General features: G+C 37.3%; 1 protein-coding gene across 1 annotated transcript in view; it reads left to right on the top strand.

Moving 5' to 3' along the window:
* The first annotated feature begins 14,383 nt into the window (after nt 1–14,383).
* The window catches only part of LOC149195564 (uncharacterized), a 178,656-nt gene continuing 170,434 nt past the window's right edge, over nt 14,384–22,605 (top strand). The window contains exon 1 of the mRNA XM_089405361.1: nt 14,384–14,900. Within this exon, the coding sequence (XP_089261487.1) occupies nt 14,565–14,900 (336 nt within the window). The 5' untranslated portion in view covers nt 14,384–14,564. The remainder of the gene's footprint in view (nt 14,901–22,605) is intronic.

Below are 22,605 nucleotides of genomic sequence, written 5' to 3' on the forward strand. Positions count from 1 at the left end.
CCTCATATTGGATTATAAAAACATTTTTCAATGCAATAAACTACTTAATATAGAAACAAAAAAGGAAGAACGCTCATTTTTCTTTATCATGCATGGTTTGTTTTTTTTGTTTTTTGGTTTTTGTTTTTTGTTTGTTTTTTGTTTGTTTGTTTGTTTTGTTTGTTTTGTTTGTTTGTTTGTTTGTTTGTTTGTTTGTTTTTTTTTTTTTTTAGAAACGGATATGGATTTGTATTAGATATTGGCCAAAATGCCTTTCAACGGTTACAATAGTTCGGGCATAGCCCTTGAGTTTTCTTCCACTAACTGATCATAGGTCCCAAAATTTGAAGATCTACGTAATTTACTCAAGACTAGAGAATCTATCTCCGTTAATTTTCCTATCTTAAATGTACAAACAAACTGATTCAGAATAATGCAGTAAAACATAAATCTATTCTATGGTATTGAGTCCCACTCCTCCATTCCGTCTTTCAAAAGAGAGCCAGCGGGAAGAGGCACTGCCCTGTTGGCTTCCAAATCAGCATCTTTATTGTTCCCCCTCAATACATGTAGGAAGTTTGCAGTCTGGAAAGATTTCACCAGAGTTCTGATTCTTGAAATCACTCTTGCCAGTCTAAGATCTGCAGGAGCAAAATCCTCCAATAAGACTTTAATTATGGACTGAGAATCTCCTATAATATTAACATCTGAAAGACTAGAGCCTTTTGCTTGCTTGAGACCTTGAAGAAGTGCCAAGGCTTTTGCTTGAATGCTGGTGGATTGTCCTAATCCCAAGGCGAACTTTGTCACTATTCTGCCCTCCTTATTCTTTATAACTCCTCCTGCCCCAGCCAATCTGAGGTTGCCTTTCGCTACCCCATCAAAGAACAGAGTGTATCTGGCTTGTCTGTTGAGCAAATCATATAGTTCATTCTCCTTCCCTCTGAATTGCCACTCTTTTGTATCCTTGTGATGCCTTGTTTCTCCAGAGAATTGGAGATCCATCGAGGTACCCCAGTCTAAGTCTTGCTGGCTTGGGTTTGAATCTGACAAATGCTCCCGCAGACTTTCTTTGCATAGAATTTTTATTTTGATGATGATGAATTTCGGATTTAAGCTTTCATCTCTGAAGACTCTTCTATTTCTCTCCAGCCAGATTTGCCAGAAGATAAATTTCGGCAAGGAGAGCCATGTAGCTTTGAAACTTTCGTTTTTTGGGAGCGGTTCTGGGTAGAAGTTTCGCCAGTTTGCAAATAAGTCAGAGATAGACGTAGGTAAGGTGAATTTTGTTTTCCAATGACCTAAGAGATTCTGCTAGATTTCTTTTGAAAATTTGCAGTCCAAGATAATGTGTTGGGCGTTCTCTTCACTGTCACAACACAAGTGGCATCGTGAGGGACCTTGGAATCCTTTCTTCTTCAATCTATCTTCTGTTAAAATTCCTTTGTGGCATAACAGCCAGCAGAATGAGTCGACTTTTGGCATGGTTTTGTAAGTCCAGAGCCCCTTCCACACAGCAGGGTCTGGAGGGACGTGAGGGCGGTCTTGGAGGCTTTTATACCCCTGCGCAACAGTATACAGCCCTGGGGCGGCTCCCCATCCACGAGCATCCTTCCTTCCAACGCGCAGAGGCACCTTACCGTTCAACAGAGTGAGAAGGAGATCACGTTCTTGAATCAGCTCTGGAGGAACAGGCGGAAGACTCCAGCGCAGCCAGTTGCTGCTAGACCACAGCGAGATGTCCCAAAGAGAGACGCAGCCTGCTCTTTCCAGCCACGGTCGAAGCACTTGCAGAGAACTGTAGCTCGATAATGGGGGATGCATCATGATGTTGTCGTCCCATATTCTGACTTCTTTGCCATTGCCAGGTATCCAATACGCTCTGTCTCTGATTAGAGGGGCTGCTTTGTGATAGAGCTTGATCAATTGCGATCCTGAGGTGGGCAGCGAGGATTCCAGGCATCTTTTCTACATCCCCATGAAATACTTCCTCCATAAAAAATTTTGCGCCCATCCTGGATGAGGACCAATGATTCTCCAGAAAATCTTGGCTCCCATGGCAGTGTTTTGGAGACTGAGATCTTTGAAATTTAGACCTCCCTCATTTTGAGGCTTACAAATTTTCTCCCAGCTTACCAAAGGGATTTTCCTGTCATTGAGATTGCTGCCTTTCCAGAAGAATTTGCGAATGAAGGCTTCCATTTTCTTGATGATGCTAATGGGAGCAAGGATTACAGAGAATTGAAAGATGGGGAGACTACTGAGAACATATTGATGAGGACGGTTTTGCCAGCCAGGTTTAACCATGAGAATCCCCATGCTTGAATTTTAACCTTGAATTTATCCAATAGAGGGATCCAGTCTCTACAGTAAGCCAGTTTTCGGAAGATAGGAAGGCCCAGATAGGTAAAAGAGGTCCAACTGAGGGAGGCAGAAAAGCCAAGGATTCTGGTGATGGCCGAAAGAATGGAGGCAGAGATATTCCAACAATAAACTTTGCATTTACCTTTGTTCAAACTGCTGCCTGTAGCTTCGTTGTAGTCGTCCAGAACCTCCTTGAACTTTAAGGCGGATCTGACAGAGGCAGCCCCTAACAAAAGGGTGTCATCAGCAAACAAAGTATGATTTACATTTTTTACCCCTCTGGCTATGTTGAGCCCCAAGATCTCTTGATCAACCAATTTCTGGTCAAGATAAAAGCTCAAGACAGAGACATGGAGGACAAAGAGAAGCGGAGAGAGGGGGCAACCCTCCCTAAGCCCTCTAGAAGCTTTGAAAAAGCCAATTGCTCTCCCGTTTACCAAGGGAGCGATCCAAGGATCGACAATACAAGCATGAATCCAATTGATAAAGCCTATTCCAAAGCCAAATTTATGCAAGACTTCCCAAAGAAAGCTCAATCTGACACGATCAAAAGCATTTGCCAAGTCTAATTTAATTACCATACCTTTCTCTTTGTGAAGTTGACTCGAATGAATCGCCTCTTGCACTAGAATGAAATTGTCAGCAAGTTGTCTCCCCTGAACAAACCCACCTTGGTTCTCCGGAATGATGGCTGGGAGGATGCCTTTTAGCCTGTTTGCAATCACCTTTGTGATTATTTTATAACCAATATTGCAGAGAGAGATGGGGCAGAACCGATTAAAATCTTTAGTGCCCTTTTCTTTGGGTATGAGGGCAAGAAAGGCAGAATTAGTGCTGCCCCCTATTTTCTGACAATTTTGAGATTTCAAGATCATTTTGTAGAGGTCTTTCTCCACTATCTGCCAACAGACTTGAAGGAATCTTGCAGTGAAGCCATCCGGACCTGGGGCTTTGTCGGGCTCCATGTTGGAGAGAGCATCTTTTATTTCTTTTATAGAGATCTTGGCCTCTAGATGTTGATTCATTATAGGGGAGATCATAGAAGGAACCACTTCCAAAAATTTAGAGTTTGGGTCAGTCACTCCCTCTTCTCTGTACAAATTTTTAAAGTGATTGAAAGCTGCTCTCTTTATGCTCCCAAAGTCTTTGTGAGTCGAGTCTCCTTCTTTGATTTCTGCAATAGAATTAAAGCTCTTTCTAGCTTGAGCTTGTTTATGAAAGAAGGCGGAGTTTCTGTCTCCCGCTTTAAGCCATAAACTCCTAGACTTTTGTCTCCAGTGTTCTTCCTCCGCAAGGCAGGCTTTATGGAAGGTTTGCTGAAGCTCGGCTTCCTTATCTAACACTTCTTTAGTGATTTCTACATCTTCACTTTGAGCATGATGCCGAGCAAGTCTGTCCTGGGCCTGCTTTCTCTCATTTGTAGGGGAGGGGAGAGATTTGGCCCATGATTTAAGAACAGTTTTCAGTCTTCTAAGTTTTTCTTCCCATATGAAGAAAGGAGAACCCTTCACTGGCAATTTCCAGCTGTCCTGAACCATATTCAGGAATTCAGGATCCTTGACCTAAAGAGGATTGAATCTGAAAGGTATGGGGCCAAGATCCTTGTGAGCCAACATCTCAAGCATAATAGGCTTATGATCAGAAACACTGCAAGGGAGGATATGCAATCTGAATTCTAAGCCCAACAAAAGAAAAGAACTCTGCACCAAGCATCTATCAAGCCTAGCAGCAATGTGACCGGGGCCTAATCTTTTGTTGGACCAGGTGTACTTACCATTTTCTGAAGGGATATCGAGCAGATCCCAGTCATGCATGAGATCCTCCACCCACTCCCTTGCTGGGTCCCTTACGATTGTGCCTCCTCACTTTTCCTCCATGCGCAGAGTGAGATTTAGATCACCCGCGATAATGATGTTTTCCAAGTTCTCAGACTCCAACATGTGTCTGATGGAGTCCCAACACTCCCTTTTCTCCCCTATATTTATTGGGGCATAGACATTAAAAAGGTTGAATGTCTCCCTCGAGTCCACAGATTGAAGCTTCAAGAACAGCAAGTGGGTATTTTGAATCTCAGAGATCAACCTGTACTTGAGAGGATTCCAGAGAGAGCCCAGCCCCCTAGAGGCTCCCCGTGCTGAAACTGCTTGTCCTCTGCTTCCCTTCTAGAATTTTTTACTGGTTTGGAGAAACTCATTGCCCTCCATTTTGGTCTCCTGGATCAGAAGAATATCTGGGGTTTCTCTTCTAATAAGGCTTCTCGTTGCTTCTTCTTTCGCTTTACTCCCCATTCCTCTGCAGTTCCAGGAGACGAGCTTCATCATTTAGGTTTATGATGATGGGCTCCCTTGGAGCCTTGATGCTGGTTTCTTGCTATCTTCGGCTTGTTTGCTAACAACCTCTCCAGAGTTGGTTGACTGCCCTGTAACTTGTCCTTGTACGTTTCTTGCTCTCTTTTCTCCCGATCTGTTTTGCGCCCTCTTGTGGATCTCCTTACAGAGGTTTGGGAATCGCCTATTTCTCCTTCCTCCTCCGAGTCTTCCGATTCTTGGTCCTCTTCCTCAACTTCGACAGGGGTTCCTTTTGAGCTTTCTGCAACGCTTGCATCCTTGGAAGAGATAGACAGATTACCTTTTTCTGGAGACACTGCTTTTTGGATCGTAACTTCATGGGTATCCTCTGGCTGCGAGCTAAGAGGATCGAACTTGTTTTCTAGAGCAGGTTTGGGTGGGATCTGCTGATTTGAGGCCAGGTGAGGACCTTTGCCATTAGTGCTTCTCGACTTCTACGACTTGAAAGAAGTTTTGGATCGTTTGACTTGGTTCCAGCCGTCCTCCTTCCCTTGCACAGCTTCATTGTTGGTCGGGCAGCTATTGGCGAAGTGGCCATAAACATGGCATTTCCGACATTTGAAGGGTAGTTGTTCATAGTCTAGTTTCTGCACACACGTCCAGCTTCCGACGTTGATTTTGATGGCCTCTGGCAGCCCCACCTCCAGGTCTACTTCTACGCAGATCCTGGCACAATCATATTGATCCTTATTATTCGCTCGATCTATGAATTTCCCCAGGGCATTTCCAATGTGCATCAAAGAATCCCAATTCCAGCAATGAATTGGGAGATTTGGAACATCTACTGTTGGATCGAAGTCCGGAGTCCATTTATTTAGGTACAAACCTTGAGGGTCCACGAAGTAGGGGCCGTTTCGAAAGATCAGATCTGTGTCATCCTTTGAAGTGAATTCGAAGAGGAAGAATCCTCTCCCCAGAAAGTAAGAGGTAACACTTTCTTTGATTAATGGCGCCCAGTTTCTGTTGACCCAGCTCTCAGTGGTTTTGGGGGATGGCCATAGTCCAATGAACTGGCTGATGAGAGCTCGTTCGGTCAAAGACAATGCAACCTGAATCAGGGTTTCAGGAGGGAGGGAGATCTCTGGAATATCATCCAATTTTTTTTACGAATTTCGCAACTTCAAAATTCTTCTTCTTTGGGAGTCTTGCCAAAAGCCGGTTAAAAGCCTCAGTTGATGAGATCGGTAGCGGAGGAGAAGGAAGAGGCGCTTGGGGAGTGCCCAACACCTCCATGGGCGCAAGCCCTAGAGAACGGACCTGTCAAAATCTAGCAGGCAGCAACGCGATCCTCCATGGTAGTCCGGTCGCAGTTTGTAGAAGAGCCCCAAGTGGACACGCCCGCAGGAAACAGGGTAGCAGAGAGCGGGCGTGCTCGCTGTCTGCAGAACGCGCGAGATGCAGATCTCGAGAGTTTGCAGAAGCCAAGTTGCAGAGCTCGCAGCGCTGTCAAATTATTGCAATATATTCTTTATCATGCATGTTACAATCCTATTAATTTGAATTTATAAATTCACAGTGAAAAAAAAAAATTCTACATCACTTTCATTAAACATTGAAATAAACTACTATTCATCTTAGATTTATCACCATTGAAGTCTTATCTTTCTATCACATTAATTAAGAAAAAGCACATAGACAATTGTCAAACTTTGAAAATCACATTATGTTGTTTTTAAATACTGAGAAAACTTATCAATATGTTTTTCTATAATTTAATGTTTACATATGACTCAAAACATATATAAATATAAAGTAATTGAAAATAAACAATTTTTTTATAGTTAGAACAATTTAAATAGTTTGGTGTTCAATATGAAAGATGTGTGTAGTTCTTTTTGTGCTTGATGTGGAGTTGACACATGGTGTGTGTATTCTAGTGTAAATATTATCTAAACTTGGATTTATCATGTATTAACAGGGTCAAGTCTCACGAGTCGAAAGCTTAAAAAATAAAAAAAATTAGTAAAAGTCATATGGATTTAGCTTGAGTGGTTGGGAACATTGTTTGTAATCCCCTCCACTCGTGTTCTATTCCTATAAAGTGATATTTTGATTGTTGTGGTAAAGCTAGAAGGTTAGATGCCCCCAAATGGGACGCCTCGACCCTTGGTAAGTCATAAGTTTCTTGCTAGGCACTAGCTTGTTGGTTGTTGGCACTAGCCAAAGTGCATATAGTGGCAATTAACATGATTTAAACCCAAGCTTTGCCCATGCAACTCAGACTAGTTAAATCTTGAAGGTGCATGTTGTCATGTCCCTTTGGCACGTGGGGCGATGACAACACCCGCCACCCATCTTGAAGGGGCATGTTGCCATGTCCCTTTGGCACGTGGGGTGATGACAACACCTGCCACCCCATTTGCTGGCTTAGTGACTCCAAACTTTTATTACTTACAATAAAAATAAAAATATTTAATTAATATTTTTTTGGTTACATTATCATATTATCACAAGCTTACTTGAAATTGTATTGTCTAATTCTAGCCAAAAAAATGCATTTAGTTTTGGAAAACACCCTATCTATACATTAGAAAAAATGATTTTTTAAAATATTTTATAATAACGACAAAATAGTTATCAAATTAACTATCACAAACCATCATCAATCATAATAAAAATATAATAGTAATATTGACCTAATTTGAATAAAATAAAAAATTGATAATAATTAAAATTTTAAAATAATATATAATAATGATAAAATAAATATAATTATCAATTATAATCATAATAAAATGTAATAATCAATATCTATTAAATATGTAATTATTTAAAATAAAATATAAATTATAAAAGAAAATGTATTTTTAATTAGTAAAAATCAATCTTAAATCATTACTATTACATTTTTAGTCCGCCAAAACCAAATTTTAAACCATCGCAGAACAATATAATTTTAACAAAGATTCGTAATGGTCGCAAGTGAAAGGGCTCGAAGTATCAGGTAAATAAGTATATAATAATTACGTGAATGTACAAAACAAATTGGCCTATATATAATTGGATCAAATAAGTATATATAATACTTATTGCCCTATATATAAATAAGTATATAATAGAAATTGGCCTATAATAATTGGATCAAAACAAATTTATATAGCAAACAATATTAATAATATAATAATAAGAAAAAAATATTATTATTTTGAAATTACACACTTATATCATTATTAAAAAGTTGTAATTATGTCAAACCACTTAATTATATAAATATTATTATTTTGAAATTCAAAATTATATTATTATTAAAAAATTGTACTCATGTCAAACCACATAATTATATATGCTTATATTTTTAAATAAAATGTACAGTTTTTTTCTAAAATAAATGTTAAATTTTTTAATTAATTTAAAATACTTGTTTATATTGGTTGGGATAGAGTTTTGCTATTAGATTTCTATGTCTTTGACTAATTAGCGTGCAATGTTCTCCTCTTTTAACTTCTGGGTGTGAGTTTATTGGCATTCATTGATTGGAGATTTTTTTGTTTTCTGTAAGTTACGAGTCATTTTATTACAAAAAATGTACAAAGATTACATGCTTGGGCGACTTGGCTAGCCAAATACATAATGAAATTGTAAGCAGAAGAGACTGGCTTTCACAAAATTGTATTAGAGCAAAAGACATAGCTAGCCATATATAGAATGAAACAAGAAGCCAAGGAGATTGGCAATCACAAAGATGACATGAACCTAAATGCATAAGCCTTAAAATGATCTTAAGTGCATGAGAGGTATGAGAGATGCTATGGACTACTTATTGGGTTTAGCCACGTCATGCTTGAGCCCTAGGTGTCTTTCCAAACCATAAGCGTTAGACAATAGTAATCATCGTCATTAGGCAGAGGGGGCTTAGTTGGCGAAGGGTGCCCGACTGGCTCATTGTGTGTTGTTGACTCATGGTGCTTTGTTGGCTGAGGGGGCTCAGTTGGCTCATGGTGTAGAATTGGCAAGGTAGGCCCCACAGATTGTTGATGCATTGTTGGCTAAGAATGGGTGACATTGCATTGGCCTCTAGTCTCAGTACCCTTGCAACCTGACGCTACAAGATCTGTTGGGGTGCTTTCCATGCGTTGTTGCTAAGACCTGAAAGAGGAGCAACCATCGGTGCTTCAAGGATGTTAACGATGGGATCTAAGAAGGGGAGTTGTGGAGGATGATGAAGTGTGATGGAGTTGAAGGCCTAGAGTACCTGCAACGCCTCACATGGCAACTAGTGCACGACAAAGGTGAAAATTCAAATCCCATAAACTTCCCTCCAGCAGAATAGTGACATCTCCCTGGTCATAAAAGTGTCGACTAAAAAGATTATTGAGAGCCTACATATCGTCACTGGTGATGTGCATCTCTTGGGACTCTAAGTCTACTACTAAATGACGATAACGATGGGGGATACCAATCCAGGTGGATATTGGTGGCCATCTATCTATTCCACTTGGACCCCCACTATCTTTTTCTTTTACTTTCCTTAATTGAAGCACAAATTACTATTTTTGGCAGTTTTTTTGAAGCTTGAACTTCCAGAGCCGTTTTGAGGCCCTAAACGACGTTTATGGAAAATGTGCAAACACATATCAAATAACATGATTTTGCAATTAAAAGTTGTAATCCTTTGATAGATCTTTCTAACGAGGTATTGTACGCGTCATACAAAGATCGTATGCTGAAGTTACAACCATGGGAAGTTGATGTACCAATTTACCCCAACGGGGTCGCTTCATCTCCTAGGGTTATGCTTTTGGATGTTTAGGGTTTTCCATTGTTTCTCAATAATAAATAGGCCTTCGAGCCTCGTTGTAATACAATTCATAAGGCATGTAGCCGCCCCATCTCTTCTTGGAGATAAGCTACCATTATCTGAGCTAGTTTATTTTCATTATGCATATAAACAATTTTCAATACTTTGTTAGTAATAAATTGAAGTTATATTTTCGTTGTATCTTTATGTTTATATTTATATATGTATTTCATTTTGCTCCTTCGTAAAGATAGATCAAATACTCTCATCGAATTGATTTGTTCCCTCATTGTGCCAGGGGGGAGAGGCAGCCCGCCTCTACCTCTATTGCCCCTATGAGGCCTACCATGTTCCCTCACTATTGGAGTTGTGAAGGAGTGTTGAGACCAACTTTTTTTATTTTTGCTACCTTCAACTGCTAGCAACCAACACTTATGCCAATTGATACCCCACTTCTGGCACTCTTAACATTCTATGCAGGCGAGCCATTATTACCAACAGGAGGACATGAGTACAGTGGCTCGAAGGGCCATAAATGATTAGCTGAGAGGAGGTTGCCACCATAAAAATCGTTGGAGTGGTGAAAAAGTGAGGGGGAAGGCCTGAGGCGTTGCCAATCCCTCAAAGTGAATGTAACATACACATCAACCATTAAGATGGAAAACGCTTCCCTTTGTTGACATGACACCCAGATTTAGGGCCATCGGTTGTAGGCCCTTAACCATGCATCTTTGTGCTAATTGACCACCATCTTCATTAACAGACTACATTTAGTGTCTGGGGTAGCAAAAAAATTTCTCTGCTACACTAAAGTACTTATGATAGATGCATGAGAAATGCACTACTTTTCATTGTCATGGACTTTTGAGGTGATCGAAAATATGGAGGTCCTATTATATTGAATCTAATCTTCATGTAATTGAAGAGTTATCCAAATTTGTTGCGACTCCTTGAAATCCATTAGTGCTAAACCAAAACAAGTGTACTAGATTATGGCCAAATATGAATTGATAAGATGAAGCCAGACAATTCAATAAGCTCGCAAAACTACCCTTACAACTCCCCCAAACTAACAAGCAACAAAAAACTTTTAACATAACGCCAAACAAACCAAGGAAACAATACACCAAAGCCAACATTTAAGAACAAATTGAGTACTCAAAGAAATGAAAACCAGCAAGTCCATAAAACCTCTGCCGAGGTTCCTTAAATTAATGAATTTTGTGGTCAAAGGATCATAACTCAAATGGTTTGGTGAATAATTAATTTCCCCAATTGTGTGGGTTCAAGTCTTTAAAAACATGTTGTAACAAGCCCATTTGCGACATTTATGAAATAGTTGTACATGATGTAATAATGGCAATTTATAGTTCAAAGTTATTGATTCTCCAAAATTCTTGCTATGGTTTAAAAAAAAATTTAATGAATTTTCCGAGTAATGAAACCTATAAGCCTTGGATAGAAGATTGAACAAAGCAAAGAAATAATTCATGCAATTTGAATATAATTACTTAATTGAGCCATGATAATCCAAACCAAGGAGATAGAGGTCCAATTTAAACGAAGTTGAAAGGATTTTAAAGGCTTCCCTACATAAATAAATTCGGAAACAACAACCCATCTAAATTTCCTTTAGAGCTTAAGTTCACTTGACTAGGAACATGCATTACCAACCTTAAAGTAAAAAATATCTTACCAGATAACAATTAAGTGGTTGGAACAATTTTCCACTTACCCTATATTGCCTTCCTTGACAAGCCTTCATAATCCCAGCTTGCCCATGATAAACTCCATATAGTGGTTCAAATCACAACTTCACCATAAACTCAAGCATGAGACTAGGTAGTTATAATCTCGTCAAGTTATTTGGCTCTTGTTGGAAATGAGGCCATAGTATGCATGGCATGTGTGGTTTTAATGAGATGATTTCCTATTAGATTCACAATTGTTTGATTAAGGTGTGACTTTATGACTTGTTGGCTCCCCCACTTTTAGATATGGGGCCTCATTTACAAGTAAATCAACTTGTTGATTATTTTCCCTCGAGACCTAATCGAATGAGATATTTTAAAATTACTAGCTTTCTATTGAGCTCCAACCAATATAGATGTTGACTTGTACTCAAATGAAGAAGATTCCAAGACCATCAATTTTAGGTTTGTGCTTAATTATCCCACCACCATTAGATATTGAATTTGAGAGTCTAAAGCTATGTAATGGACTAAATGTTTTTGCTTAATTATTAGAGGAAGTTTCAAGTTCCCATGTGTAGGTTAATTTAGTTTTTCCTTTAGAATATATGATAATCCTTATGCCTACAATCTGAGGTTTTTTGTTTTGTAAGTTTGGCAATGATGAGGCTACGTCATGGTCATGTCCAAGAATAACACCCGAATAGGGTGGGGAATTGAATCACTAGGAGTGATTTATCAATACACCCGATCACCGTCTATCCAAGACCTCGTGGACCTCGAGATAAATAATTTTTATTATATATAGGACGAGAAAAAATATTTTGTAACATATGTTATACATATACGGGTGATAAGACAAAAGAACTAGATGTATTATACTTTTATGAAAGTTATTTATATAATATTATTCACACACATCAAACATCTCTTCTTGCAATGAATTGCTTGAAAAAAGTTATGTACAAGATAATATGTTTGATATAACTTTTTTATAATATTTCTTGTGTGACCTTCCTAATTTTTTCATTACTTTTTAATGAAGAATCCATATCCACATATGAACCAATGCTCCATATGGTTGTGTCCCCCACATTTCCCACACTTCGGGAGCTGTGGGCGACTGGGGAAATGCTTCCCCACATATCCCTTTTATGGAAATTTTGAGAAATGCATGGGAAACATTCCCCTAATGTGTAGGATGCATTTCCCCTCAAGCGGGGGTTTCTATGCATCCAAGGCTAACATCTAGGCACCCCCCTCCATTGCTTTTTTTGTTTAACAATCCTTTAAAGTAAAACAAAGATAAGAGATAGAGGTTTGAGGGGTTTGTGACCTTGGTAATTAATGGTAATATTAAATTCTCAAAATAAAACTGACATTGTCCTCATCTTACCTTTTATATTCTTTTGAGAGTGGTTCTAATCACATTGGGCTTTACATGGAGAAAGTAAAATTTTGTATTTCAATCAAAATCCAACAAACTTAACAATTTTCAAGATTTTAAGATTGATAGGATTATAACATTTCCACCATATTACATAAAGATGAATTTATATGGGATGAACTATTATGAAATTAATTATTATTATTTTAAAGGGAAAGTCCCCTATTTTAATGACTACAACATTCCCAATGCAAATTTAAGATGCTCACCTATCAAGGTATAAGTTTGTCACACACTCCTACCCATAAAGTAAATATTTTATGACATTTCCTTTAAAAATTATCCTTCATATGATGTATGATTTTTTTGTTTTTATTTTTACTCATCATTTAATTATCATATATAATACGGTTCAACCAAGTAATATGATAGATATATATGCTTTGTAGTACTTTAGAAAGATCAAACTTATTCAACCATGATCATTCTTATTTCCAAACTAGCCAATGATTTGGTGCAATTATGTATAGTCATTGTTTATGTAATTTCAAAGATTTTACAAATTATGCTAACAATTCTTGAAATTTTTTCAAATAGCTTGGTCAAACCCATTAATTTTAATGTATTTGAAGAGGAACGATTGATTTTAGTTTTCAATGTGATGAGTTGGACTGAAGGGGAATATTACAGATAATAAAACAAGCGTGAACCCACTTTTAAATAGGAATTTGGGATGATTCCAACATTTCAAACAATAATAATATGCATGACATGCATTTTGAAGAAATTCATAATCTTCTCACAAAGAAGAAGAATAAAGCTCTCTTGCATACATGCTAACACCTAAAAGGCCCAAACCTAGTTGTGTTTAGACTCAAGTATGAATTTATCGAATGCATCATGACCTTGGTAACCACACAATTTAGATTTCCATATCCAACCACAAAATATATTCATTTTCTAATGAAACTAATAAATAGACCCATTTGATAAAAACAGAGATCTACCACTAGTGTACCAACACTAAATAAACTACATAAAGCTCACAAAATAAAATGAAAAACTGTTGTTTCACCGAGATAAACAATAAAAGTCACGTAGTGTTTTATATCGAATACCAATGACCCATGGGTGTGGACATAGAATCAACCTTTAAGCTTCACGCTTCATTGCTTATGCTTTAGGTTCCAGTGTGTACAAGTTAGGATTGCATGATGTGAGTGAAGACATAGACAAGCTTTTTCTAATAAGTCCAAATATCCATTATGGGTGAGTTAATGCTTATCTTGAAGTGTCAACGCTATTGGAGCATTCTATGCATATCTTGAAGTCTCATTTTAAAGTATTAGCATTGTGAGTGTTACATAGTGCGATACTTATCTTGGGTACCACTAACTTCTTTTGTTTTCTGCGATTTTATTTGGAATTGCCTATATATGGGGTAAACTTTTAAGTCACCCATCAAATTAATGGTTTGAAAAATTAGATAATCTTATCAATGACGTTCAAATTGATTGTTAAATAATGAAAATATGGATATATACACATCAAATTTAACCCTATATCATATTCATGTAGGACACTCTCACATTTCCCTTTAAAATACACTTGAAAATTGATGTAATTTTTTTATTACCTTTTAGTATATAGAATCCATTTATAAATAGTCTCACCCTTATTACCAAATATTATTTATTTAATTATTTGAAATATTTTTTTACTATTATCTAAATTATGCAAATTACACAATTCAGCCTAATAATTTTAACACCCCAAAATGAAGAAGTTAACAATATTGTTGTTATTGTTAGTTAAGAACATGTGACGGAATTGAGCTCGGTTCCTCTTGGGTGTATAAATATAAAGTACAAGACATGTCGAAATTCTGGGTCAGTTTCACTGTACATGTATGACTGGGTCGGTCTCGCTGTACATAGATGAATGGTTTGTGTGCCGACACAAAAGAATATATGCACAGTAAATACCGATCCCAGACCGCGTAAAGCTCTGCAAGAAGAAGCCGTGCAAGAAAGTCATTTGAACGTTGTCCAGATTTGATGCCCGGGTGTGCGGTTTTCCATCGGAAGGAGCAGAGAGCAGCTGTGATGAGGTGCAGGAAGAGGATGCTGAAGATGCAGCGGGGCGCGAAGTGTTGCCTGATGAGATCATTGGCGGTACCTTTGTTTGTTCTCTGGATATCCGTGCCACCATTGTTATACATCCTCAACAATCCTCCTTCTCTGCCCAAGGGTTTCTCATTGAATCCTCCGCCGGAGCCGAGCTGTAAGGCGCGGGGGCCGCGATTTGCTCTCGAAAATTCGGGGTTTCGAATCGGGGCTTGCAGACCGGAGTGCTTTCCTCGTGTTAAGGGTCTCTGCATTTCTTCTTCTCAGGTTTTTGTCTTTTGATTGAAAATTTCACCCTTAAAAAACCCTGGCAGTGTCATTTTGTTTTTTTTTGTTTTTTGGTGGGGTGGAGGGGATTTAATAGACATTGATTTAATATTTTTGTCATTTGAGTTCGAATTCGAGCGATTTATTTAAGAGAGGGTATTTTAGATTATTATCATAACAATTGAATTTATCGTGAGGTAAAAGTTTACATGTTTCAGAAATTGCTGCTTTATGGCTATAATAATGTCCTCTGCTTTAGATGTAGATGATTCTATGTTTGTGTCATTCGAGAAGTTTCGTACTGGAGGAATTTGTTGCATATAATTAAGGTTATTATGGCAACAACTGAGTTTATTGTGCGGGATAGTTTGCAATACTGAAGAATTCGTTGTTCTACAGGTATAAAGCTGGTCATCACCGTAAATATAGATGACTTTATGTCATCAGAGGAGTTTCGAACAGGAGGAATTCCTTGTTTGAGGAGGATATTTGTGATTGCTTTGATAGAAGCTGATTTTATTGCGCAGAAAGGGCATATTATTTGAGAATGTGTTTTTCTACGGGTATAATGTTAGTTACCGCTCCCAAATTGGACAAAAGTCTGTAGAGGAAATCGCTTTTCTATACGCCAAATATAACTTGTCTGAGGAGTTGGCGTCAAACGAAAGTGGGCAGATCTCAGGAGCTTCTAATGGAAGCAGAGGTCATTACAAACGGATTGCCATATCCTCATATTTGATGGGTTATTCAAGAAGAGCCCTGTAGCATGTCGTTGAAGAGGTTGGGTATACAGTGGAGACAATTGGTGTTAGTAGTGTACAAGGATTATAGAATACAACTAACAACAAAGCATAGTTTCCAGGTTTAATACAGGGGAGTTGATCTGTTTGGATAGGGCATCACCTTAGTCACCATATTTGTCGAATTGAATAAATGTATGCCTTTTAATAATATAATTCATCTTCAAAACGAAATAAATATTATTTCACCGATACGCTAAGTCAGTAATTGCATCATGCAAATAATAGGAAATCCCTAGCTGCCGCCATGAAAATTCATTGCTGTGATGCTTCTGTCCTGGGAAGTTCGAGTTAGATCTCACTGCTGCTGCCATGGGACGTTTCATCGAGAATTCACTAATGCTTCCGAAGTAAGTTTGACTGAGTACTTGTCTCTTATTTATCCATGCGAAACTTATGGCAAAGGATATCATTTTTATTTACAGGCAATCAAATTTTCTGAATTCCTTCTTATTGAATTCATACATGAATATAAACGAAGTGGCTTTCGGTATCTCTAATTCCCATGTCTGAAGAAACCCATTGTTGACAATGAAACCCTAAAAGATAGGTGGTAGGATGTAGATTTCCTAGTTGAAGTGGAATGCTTAAAGAGATTTATGAAACTAGGCAGTGTCATAATATAAGGGATTGGAATAAGTTGGCGAATAATCAATCAAGGAGAGGAGTTGATCTCTTGTTGAACATAAATGATAAAACTGAAAGGATTGTATCTTGGGAGACTCGAGATTCAAATTCATAGAGAATGGTGGTTTGATTTTTAAAGTAGGCATTGGCAAGGTGAAAAATTCCTCTCCCTCTACCAAATGTAAGAGATCAATTTGAGTCCTCAATGGAAGCCAAGAAGCAAATAAATAGAGATTGAGATCGAGTTGGTGCTCAAGTATGATAAAAAGAAGTGCAATGATACGATGGGAATTTGCAATGATGATGGAAGAGTCAATATATGACTCTCAATAAGAGTTAGTGCTTGAAGTCTATCAATGACGTGTCATTATTGAAGCACAAAGTGAAATGTGGATTATATTAGAAGGTAGGTTGAGACTTTTCCATTTTTAATGCTATCTTTGGTTTCTAAAAGAAGGAATAATGGAGATGGAGGCTTATCAAAGATTACTCCCCACGACAATAGATGTTGATGTAAGCACTTTAAGAGACAATTGTGAATAGAAAGAGAGTCCATATGATATTAAAGATCTGAAGACAAGATGAGAAGTACATTAGGATGGTTTGGCCACATTTTGTAGAGCACATTTTATCTAAAAAATTGTATGCATGAAGTTCTAAGCCATTTTCCAAGGTTGATGAAACTAGAAGACATGAAGTTGCTACACTACTCTGTAACTTATGGCATTTGGGAAGAAGTATAAGAGTAGGAGCACTAGTATTGAGGAGCCTTGTGTGGAAGACTAATAATAGATAATTTGTTTAAGCATATTTAGATAAGTTTATTGTGTTTGCCTCCTTTTGGATTCTTTAGTTTATAGGTTAAAATTTGGTGTTTGTGCTTTAAGCTTAGCGAAGGCTAATCAAGTTTATAGATAGAGGTAAACATGTACAAGTAGGCACGTTTATAAGTTGTGGGGTAGATAAATTAGATTATATTTTATATTTGCATGTTTGGATCTGAATTTACTTGAGGAGCTATTTTAACTAACTAAAAAATATGGTTCTAGTTAACCACTAATCCAATTTTTTGATCTTTAGTTTAGTTTTATAATTTGATGGAAATTATTTTTCTCTTATTCAGTTGGAGAGTGATTTATTCTTCCATAATAATATTTGCAAACTAATTTCATCTTGATGACCTTCATATGAAAGTATTGTTTTATTAATATCTCTGTACATAATTTGTATTGTATGATTTAACACCACAATTGATTGTAAATTATTTGTTATGTTAGAAGGTAGTACTATTTCGCTTGATTTCAATTGCCATTGATACAATCCCTTTCACAAAAAAAAACCCATCATGGATAGAGTACATTTTGTGGTTTGCAAGTTGCTATTTCAAAAATCTTGCCATGTAAATGCATTATGATATGTAGCTTTCAATTATCTTACATGATGAACACAATGGTTCAGAATATGGTGATTAAACATTACCTTCTAGGTCTTCACACGCTTTTGTATTAAAAGATTAAGATCAAAACGTTTATGTGGATTAGTGCTTGAACAATCTAAAAAATGTATTTAATTTATAAGTTCTAGAACAATATCCTTTATTCAACTAGCAATATACCATTACAAATATTCATTTTAGGATGAAGTTTGAAGCCCTTCATCTTGGAAAATGTAACTAGGTTCGGTCTTCATAATTATTATTGTACTCATGTCATTGTATATTTCTTGTAAAAGCAAAAGAAGAAAAATAATTATTATTTTTCAAGCATGGGTTTCATGCTCAAGTCAAATGGTTATGTAGGTCAAGCATGTTCTTCATGCTTCTAGGGTTGATTGAGTCAAAAGGATATTTGTCACGTGTAAAAAGTGGACTTTTGAAAGAAAATGGAAAAATAATTTTATTCGAGTAAAAAATGTCAATTTTGTCCCCACAAGACCAAGTCGGCCCTGTGATGGGCCCATTCGACCTCCTGGATGTGTATAAATAGAGGACAGTGTGACCTCATTTGGAGACAATCAAGCAAGTTTGATTTTTGTGACAAGAAATGAGAGAAATCTAGTGACAAACAAGAGAAGAAGAGCCAAAGTCAAAGGAGAGAGAATGAGGGTCAAAATAGAGAGAATTTTCCATAGAATCTGTCACACGTGTGGAAATTTCAGGAATTGCAGGAGCCAAAAAGTGCAGACCTAGTTGCAGGGTCGAAATTCTATTGCAGGGCCCAAAAATATGAAGTTTGAGCAAGTTTGGAGAGCTTTGACTATTTTTGACTTGAGTTGACTTTGACTTGTTGGAAGAGCTTGGAAGGAGGGCTGACTTGGGTCTTGTGGGAGGTCTTGGTCTTGGATTTCTCACTTTGATTTGATTCTATAAGAAGAGAAGATTTGACTAGGTTTTCCCCTTGGAGGGGTTTTGCCTTGGCTTGGAGCCTACATCTTGTGTTCATTGTCTTTTTGTGATCTTCATGGTTTATGGTTTTGGTAATTGTTTGATGAAAAGAACATAATAAAAGTAATAATAAGCTAACATATCTTCACAAACAATTATCAAGTAAAAAGAAATCACCCTAATTGTTGCCCTATTGATTTCTCAACATGGTATCAGAGCTAAGGTGAAGAGAAGGCAACTTGAATATCACTCTTTTTGGCATAAGTGGAAGACATTCATCAAAGCTACTTTGGAGGAACATCATATACTAAGGACACAAGGAAGAGCATAAGGAATAAGAATCAAAGGAAGACGACAACAACTATCTCTCTCTCATTGAAGGCCTTTTGAAGAAGATCATCATCATCTCTTTCTTGGAAGCTCTTTGATCATCACTTATTTTGGAAGACATCTCTATAAAGAACATCATCTACACTTTTGAAGGCATCATTATGTTAGTTCTTGGTAGCATTAGAAGTGATCTAGCCTTGAAAATTGGTGGGGAGGCTAAGGCACATGAGTTCTAAAGAACCCAGAAACTGTTTGGTGAAATTCTACTTAGATTGTATTTTATTAAAATAATTATTATTTTTAATGGGGTCCCTAAGTCTAAACTTAAGAAATTAAAATTTTAATGACTATTAATCAAAATATGGGTGAGAATGATCTAGAAGGCGGATCAAGTCATGTTTTAATCTTAGCCGTTGATTAGAGACTGAATCTCGACCGTTGAAGACTCAACAGGGAAAGTATAAAATGGAGGCTTGGGGTTCATTTGGAAACACACATAGAGAGAGAGAATTGATCTAGAGTTCGATTTATGGGGCTAGAAAGCTGAGAAATTCAAACTAAGTGATCATTCAGCAGCAGAGGGGCAGTGAGAATACTGACAGAGAGGCAGAGAGAGCTTGCAGAGAGGCAATGCAGTAGCCGGGAGAGCTGATGCTGGGCCAGCCTGGGTTCACGCAACCCTGACATAGAGCTAGAAGGGCTTGCACAAAGCAAAAAATCTACTTGTCACGCAGAAGTCGGAACAACTGGTAACAACCTGAACAACCGGGAGAGCTGACGCAAAGCATACGCAGGGCCAATGCAGAAGTAGTCAGGGCTCAACCAGTCTTGTGCTGGATCATCGGGAATTTTGCTCGGTGAAGTGAAGCAAAACTCACTCATATTTTCCGCCAGTATTTTCTCTGTAAAGGATTGCTAAATGAGCATCCTAGATTTGTATTAAGATATTTCTCCTGCATAATAATAAATCCTCAAAACTGCTGCACCGGTTTTCTTGCATTGGGTTTTTTCAGGGACTATTGTGTCCAAAAATAAGTGTGTCCTATGTGTCTTGTTCTTTGCTCTGTTTTCTGTTAAAAGAGAGATATTTAATTAGTGTAGGCTGCAGAAGTAATTTGCTTCAATATTCAAAAGAATAACTTGGTTAATGTGTATTAGAAATCAAGTAGGTGAAGTAGATTCAGATTTGTTGTAGTAGGGGTTCCTTCGAGTGTAGGAATTTTCACACATCACTCATATTTGAAGCAACTTGAAGATACTATTGTACCACCAATCCTAAGAGTCATCATTCAAGAACATCTTTGTAGTTTGAAGAACTCTTGGGATCATCAAAATCTTTGAAAGCATCAAGATGACATCACCATCAAGCAGGTCAATCTTTTGACAAGTATTATATTATTCTCTATGTCTCAATCTTTAAATTGATTTCATTTTGTAAGGAAGGCAATAAGCTCTATGGGCTAGCAAACTTTTAAGCATGGAAGAAGAGAATAGATTTGGTGCTCATAGAAAATGAAGTCATGGATCATGTTCTAGGAAAGGTCACAAAATTAGAGAAGGAAAAGACTCATGACTGGGCCAAGTACAATAAAGAAGAAGTTAGGGCTCAAAGGATTCTTATTGAATCCATCAAGGATCATCTCATCCTCTTTGTTGTAGATTTGGGCACATCTAAAGCAATCTATGACAAGTTGGTAAAACTATATTTTGTTAGTATGATAGGTCAAAAAATATCTTTGAGGAATAGACTTTACAAGACAAGGTTATCAAAGGATGAAGACTTGGCCTCATATCTTATAAAGGTCTCACAGTTGAAGGATCAATTACAAGGGCTTGGAGAAGTTGTTTCTGATTTTGAATTAACAACTTGTATACTCAATGCTTTACCTTCAAAATGGAGTAGTTTTGTGACAAGCATCTATTCAAGAAAGGACACTCCAAACTTCGATGAGTTATGGTCTTTGTGTATTCTAGAAGAGACAATATTGAAAGGTAAAGATGATACCGAACCTAATGAAAAGTCTCAAGCTTTTGCTGCTAGATTGAAGAAGAAGAATGGAAAATTTGGAAGGTTTGAATCTTGTCGAAAGAGCAACAATAACAACAATCAACCTTGAGGAAGACGAGATATGTCCAAAGTATAATGCTTTGGATGCAATGAATATGGACATTTTAAAAGAGATTGTCCCAAGGATCCTCAAAACAGGAAGAACAATAAGAGGAAGGAAAGGAGTGGAGCTCACATAGCTGAAGAAAATGAAGAACTTGAAAAGAAGTCGAAGAATGAAGATCCTAAGGATCTCTATTATTGAAGAACTCCACTACTACCAGGTTTACTTGCAGTTTCTTTTCTCTTTTATTAGAAGATGGCAGTTAGAGTAGCATATGCAATTACATTTGTTGAAGAGTCTTGGATTTTGCAAATTATGGTATCATGGAAAGAAGCATATAGCATTGGAAGGATTAGAGTCTACACGATCAGTTGCGCCTCATTGGTAGTAATCATCTAGCAAAGCATGGATAGAAGGATTTGGACCATGTAGCACTCCACAATTCATGTAATTACTACTCGACATCATGTTACTATAGAAACAATCTTCTAGCAAGAAAGGATCACAAGGATCCCTAATAGTAAAAAAACCATTTTTATGAGAAGGTTCTTCAATATATGGAAGAATCATTGTGACATGACAAGAGTATATTTCTACTAGAAGATTATGGAAACAAGCATTGAAAAAGCTTGCAGGTATGAAGATAGTCGAGTTGTGACATGAAGGTATAATTGAAGCATTTCTCATCTTGAGAAAGGAGTCTTATCATAGACATTATCTTCAAGGAAGGAAGTAGTTCGTTTAGAAGGAACTCAACTAGATGTCTATATGAAAGGAAGAGGTATGCATATATTTAGAAAATGGCTCTTCATTAAAAGTTAGATTCATGTCTTCAGAAAGTATTGTAGAAAGAGTTGGATGCAAAAATACTTGGTAACATGAGCTTGGTATGCTTTGATTAGATTGGAAAAGTTAGGATTCTTCCATATGGTTATTCGATATATAGAGGCGTGATAGATGAACAAGACACATCATGATAATGATCAACATCCGATATTGTCTCTTGAAGAACATAAGAAAGATAGTGATGACAACTTTAGGGGGAGCTATAAAGACTCCGATGTATATGACATTGAAGCTTGTTGATTGGTTCAGGAACACATTGTTTATTGATCGAAAGCTGAAGAACTTGAAGAACTCTAAGAACGATATGAAAATAAACCATGCGAAGGGACGTTGATCTCAGAGGGAGCAAACAACATGATTTGATATCTTGTCAAAGAGGGAATCATGATCTGGTGACTCTGATATTGATGATTTGTTTGAGGTATGATTTGGCTACCTGAAAGAATCTATTGCAAAAATATAGAATGAAAAGATAATAGTTGAATTTACAATTGTTTGGTTTAAGCTCAATTCAAATAGCAAATGGATTGAGTGGACAACACTGGTATTGGCTTAGACGATTATATGGCAAAGGCAAAAAAGGTAGCAAGTCACGAGATAACCTGTTG

This window comes from Pinus tabuliformis, chromosome 2_2 (genome assembly GCF_031772625.1).
Source record: "Pinus tabuliformis cultivar Carrire ecotype Pingquan chromosome 2_2, CPIR1, whole genome shotgun sequence".
NCBI classification, from domain to species: Eukaryota; Viridiplantae; Streptophyta; class Pinopsida; order Pinales; family Pinaceae; genus Pinus; species Pinus tabuliformis.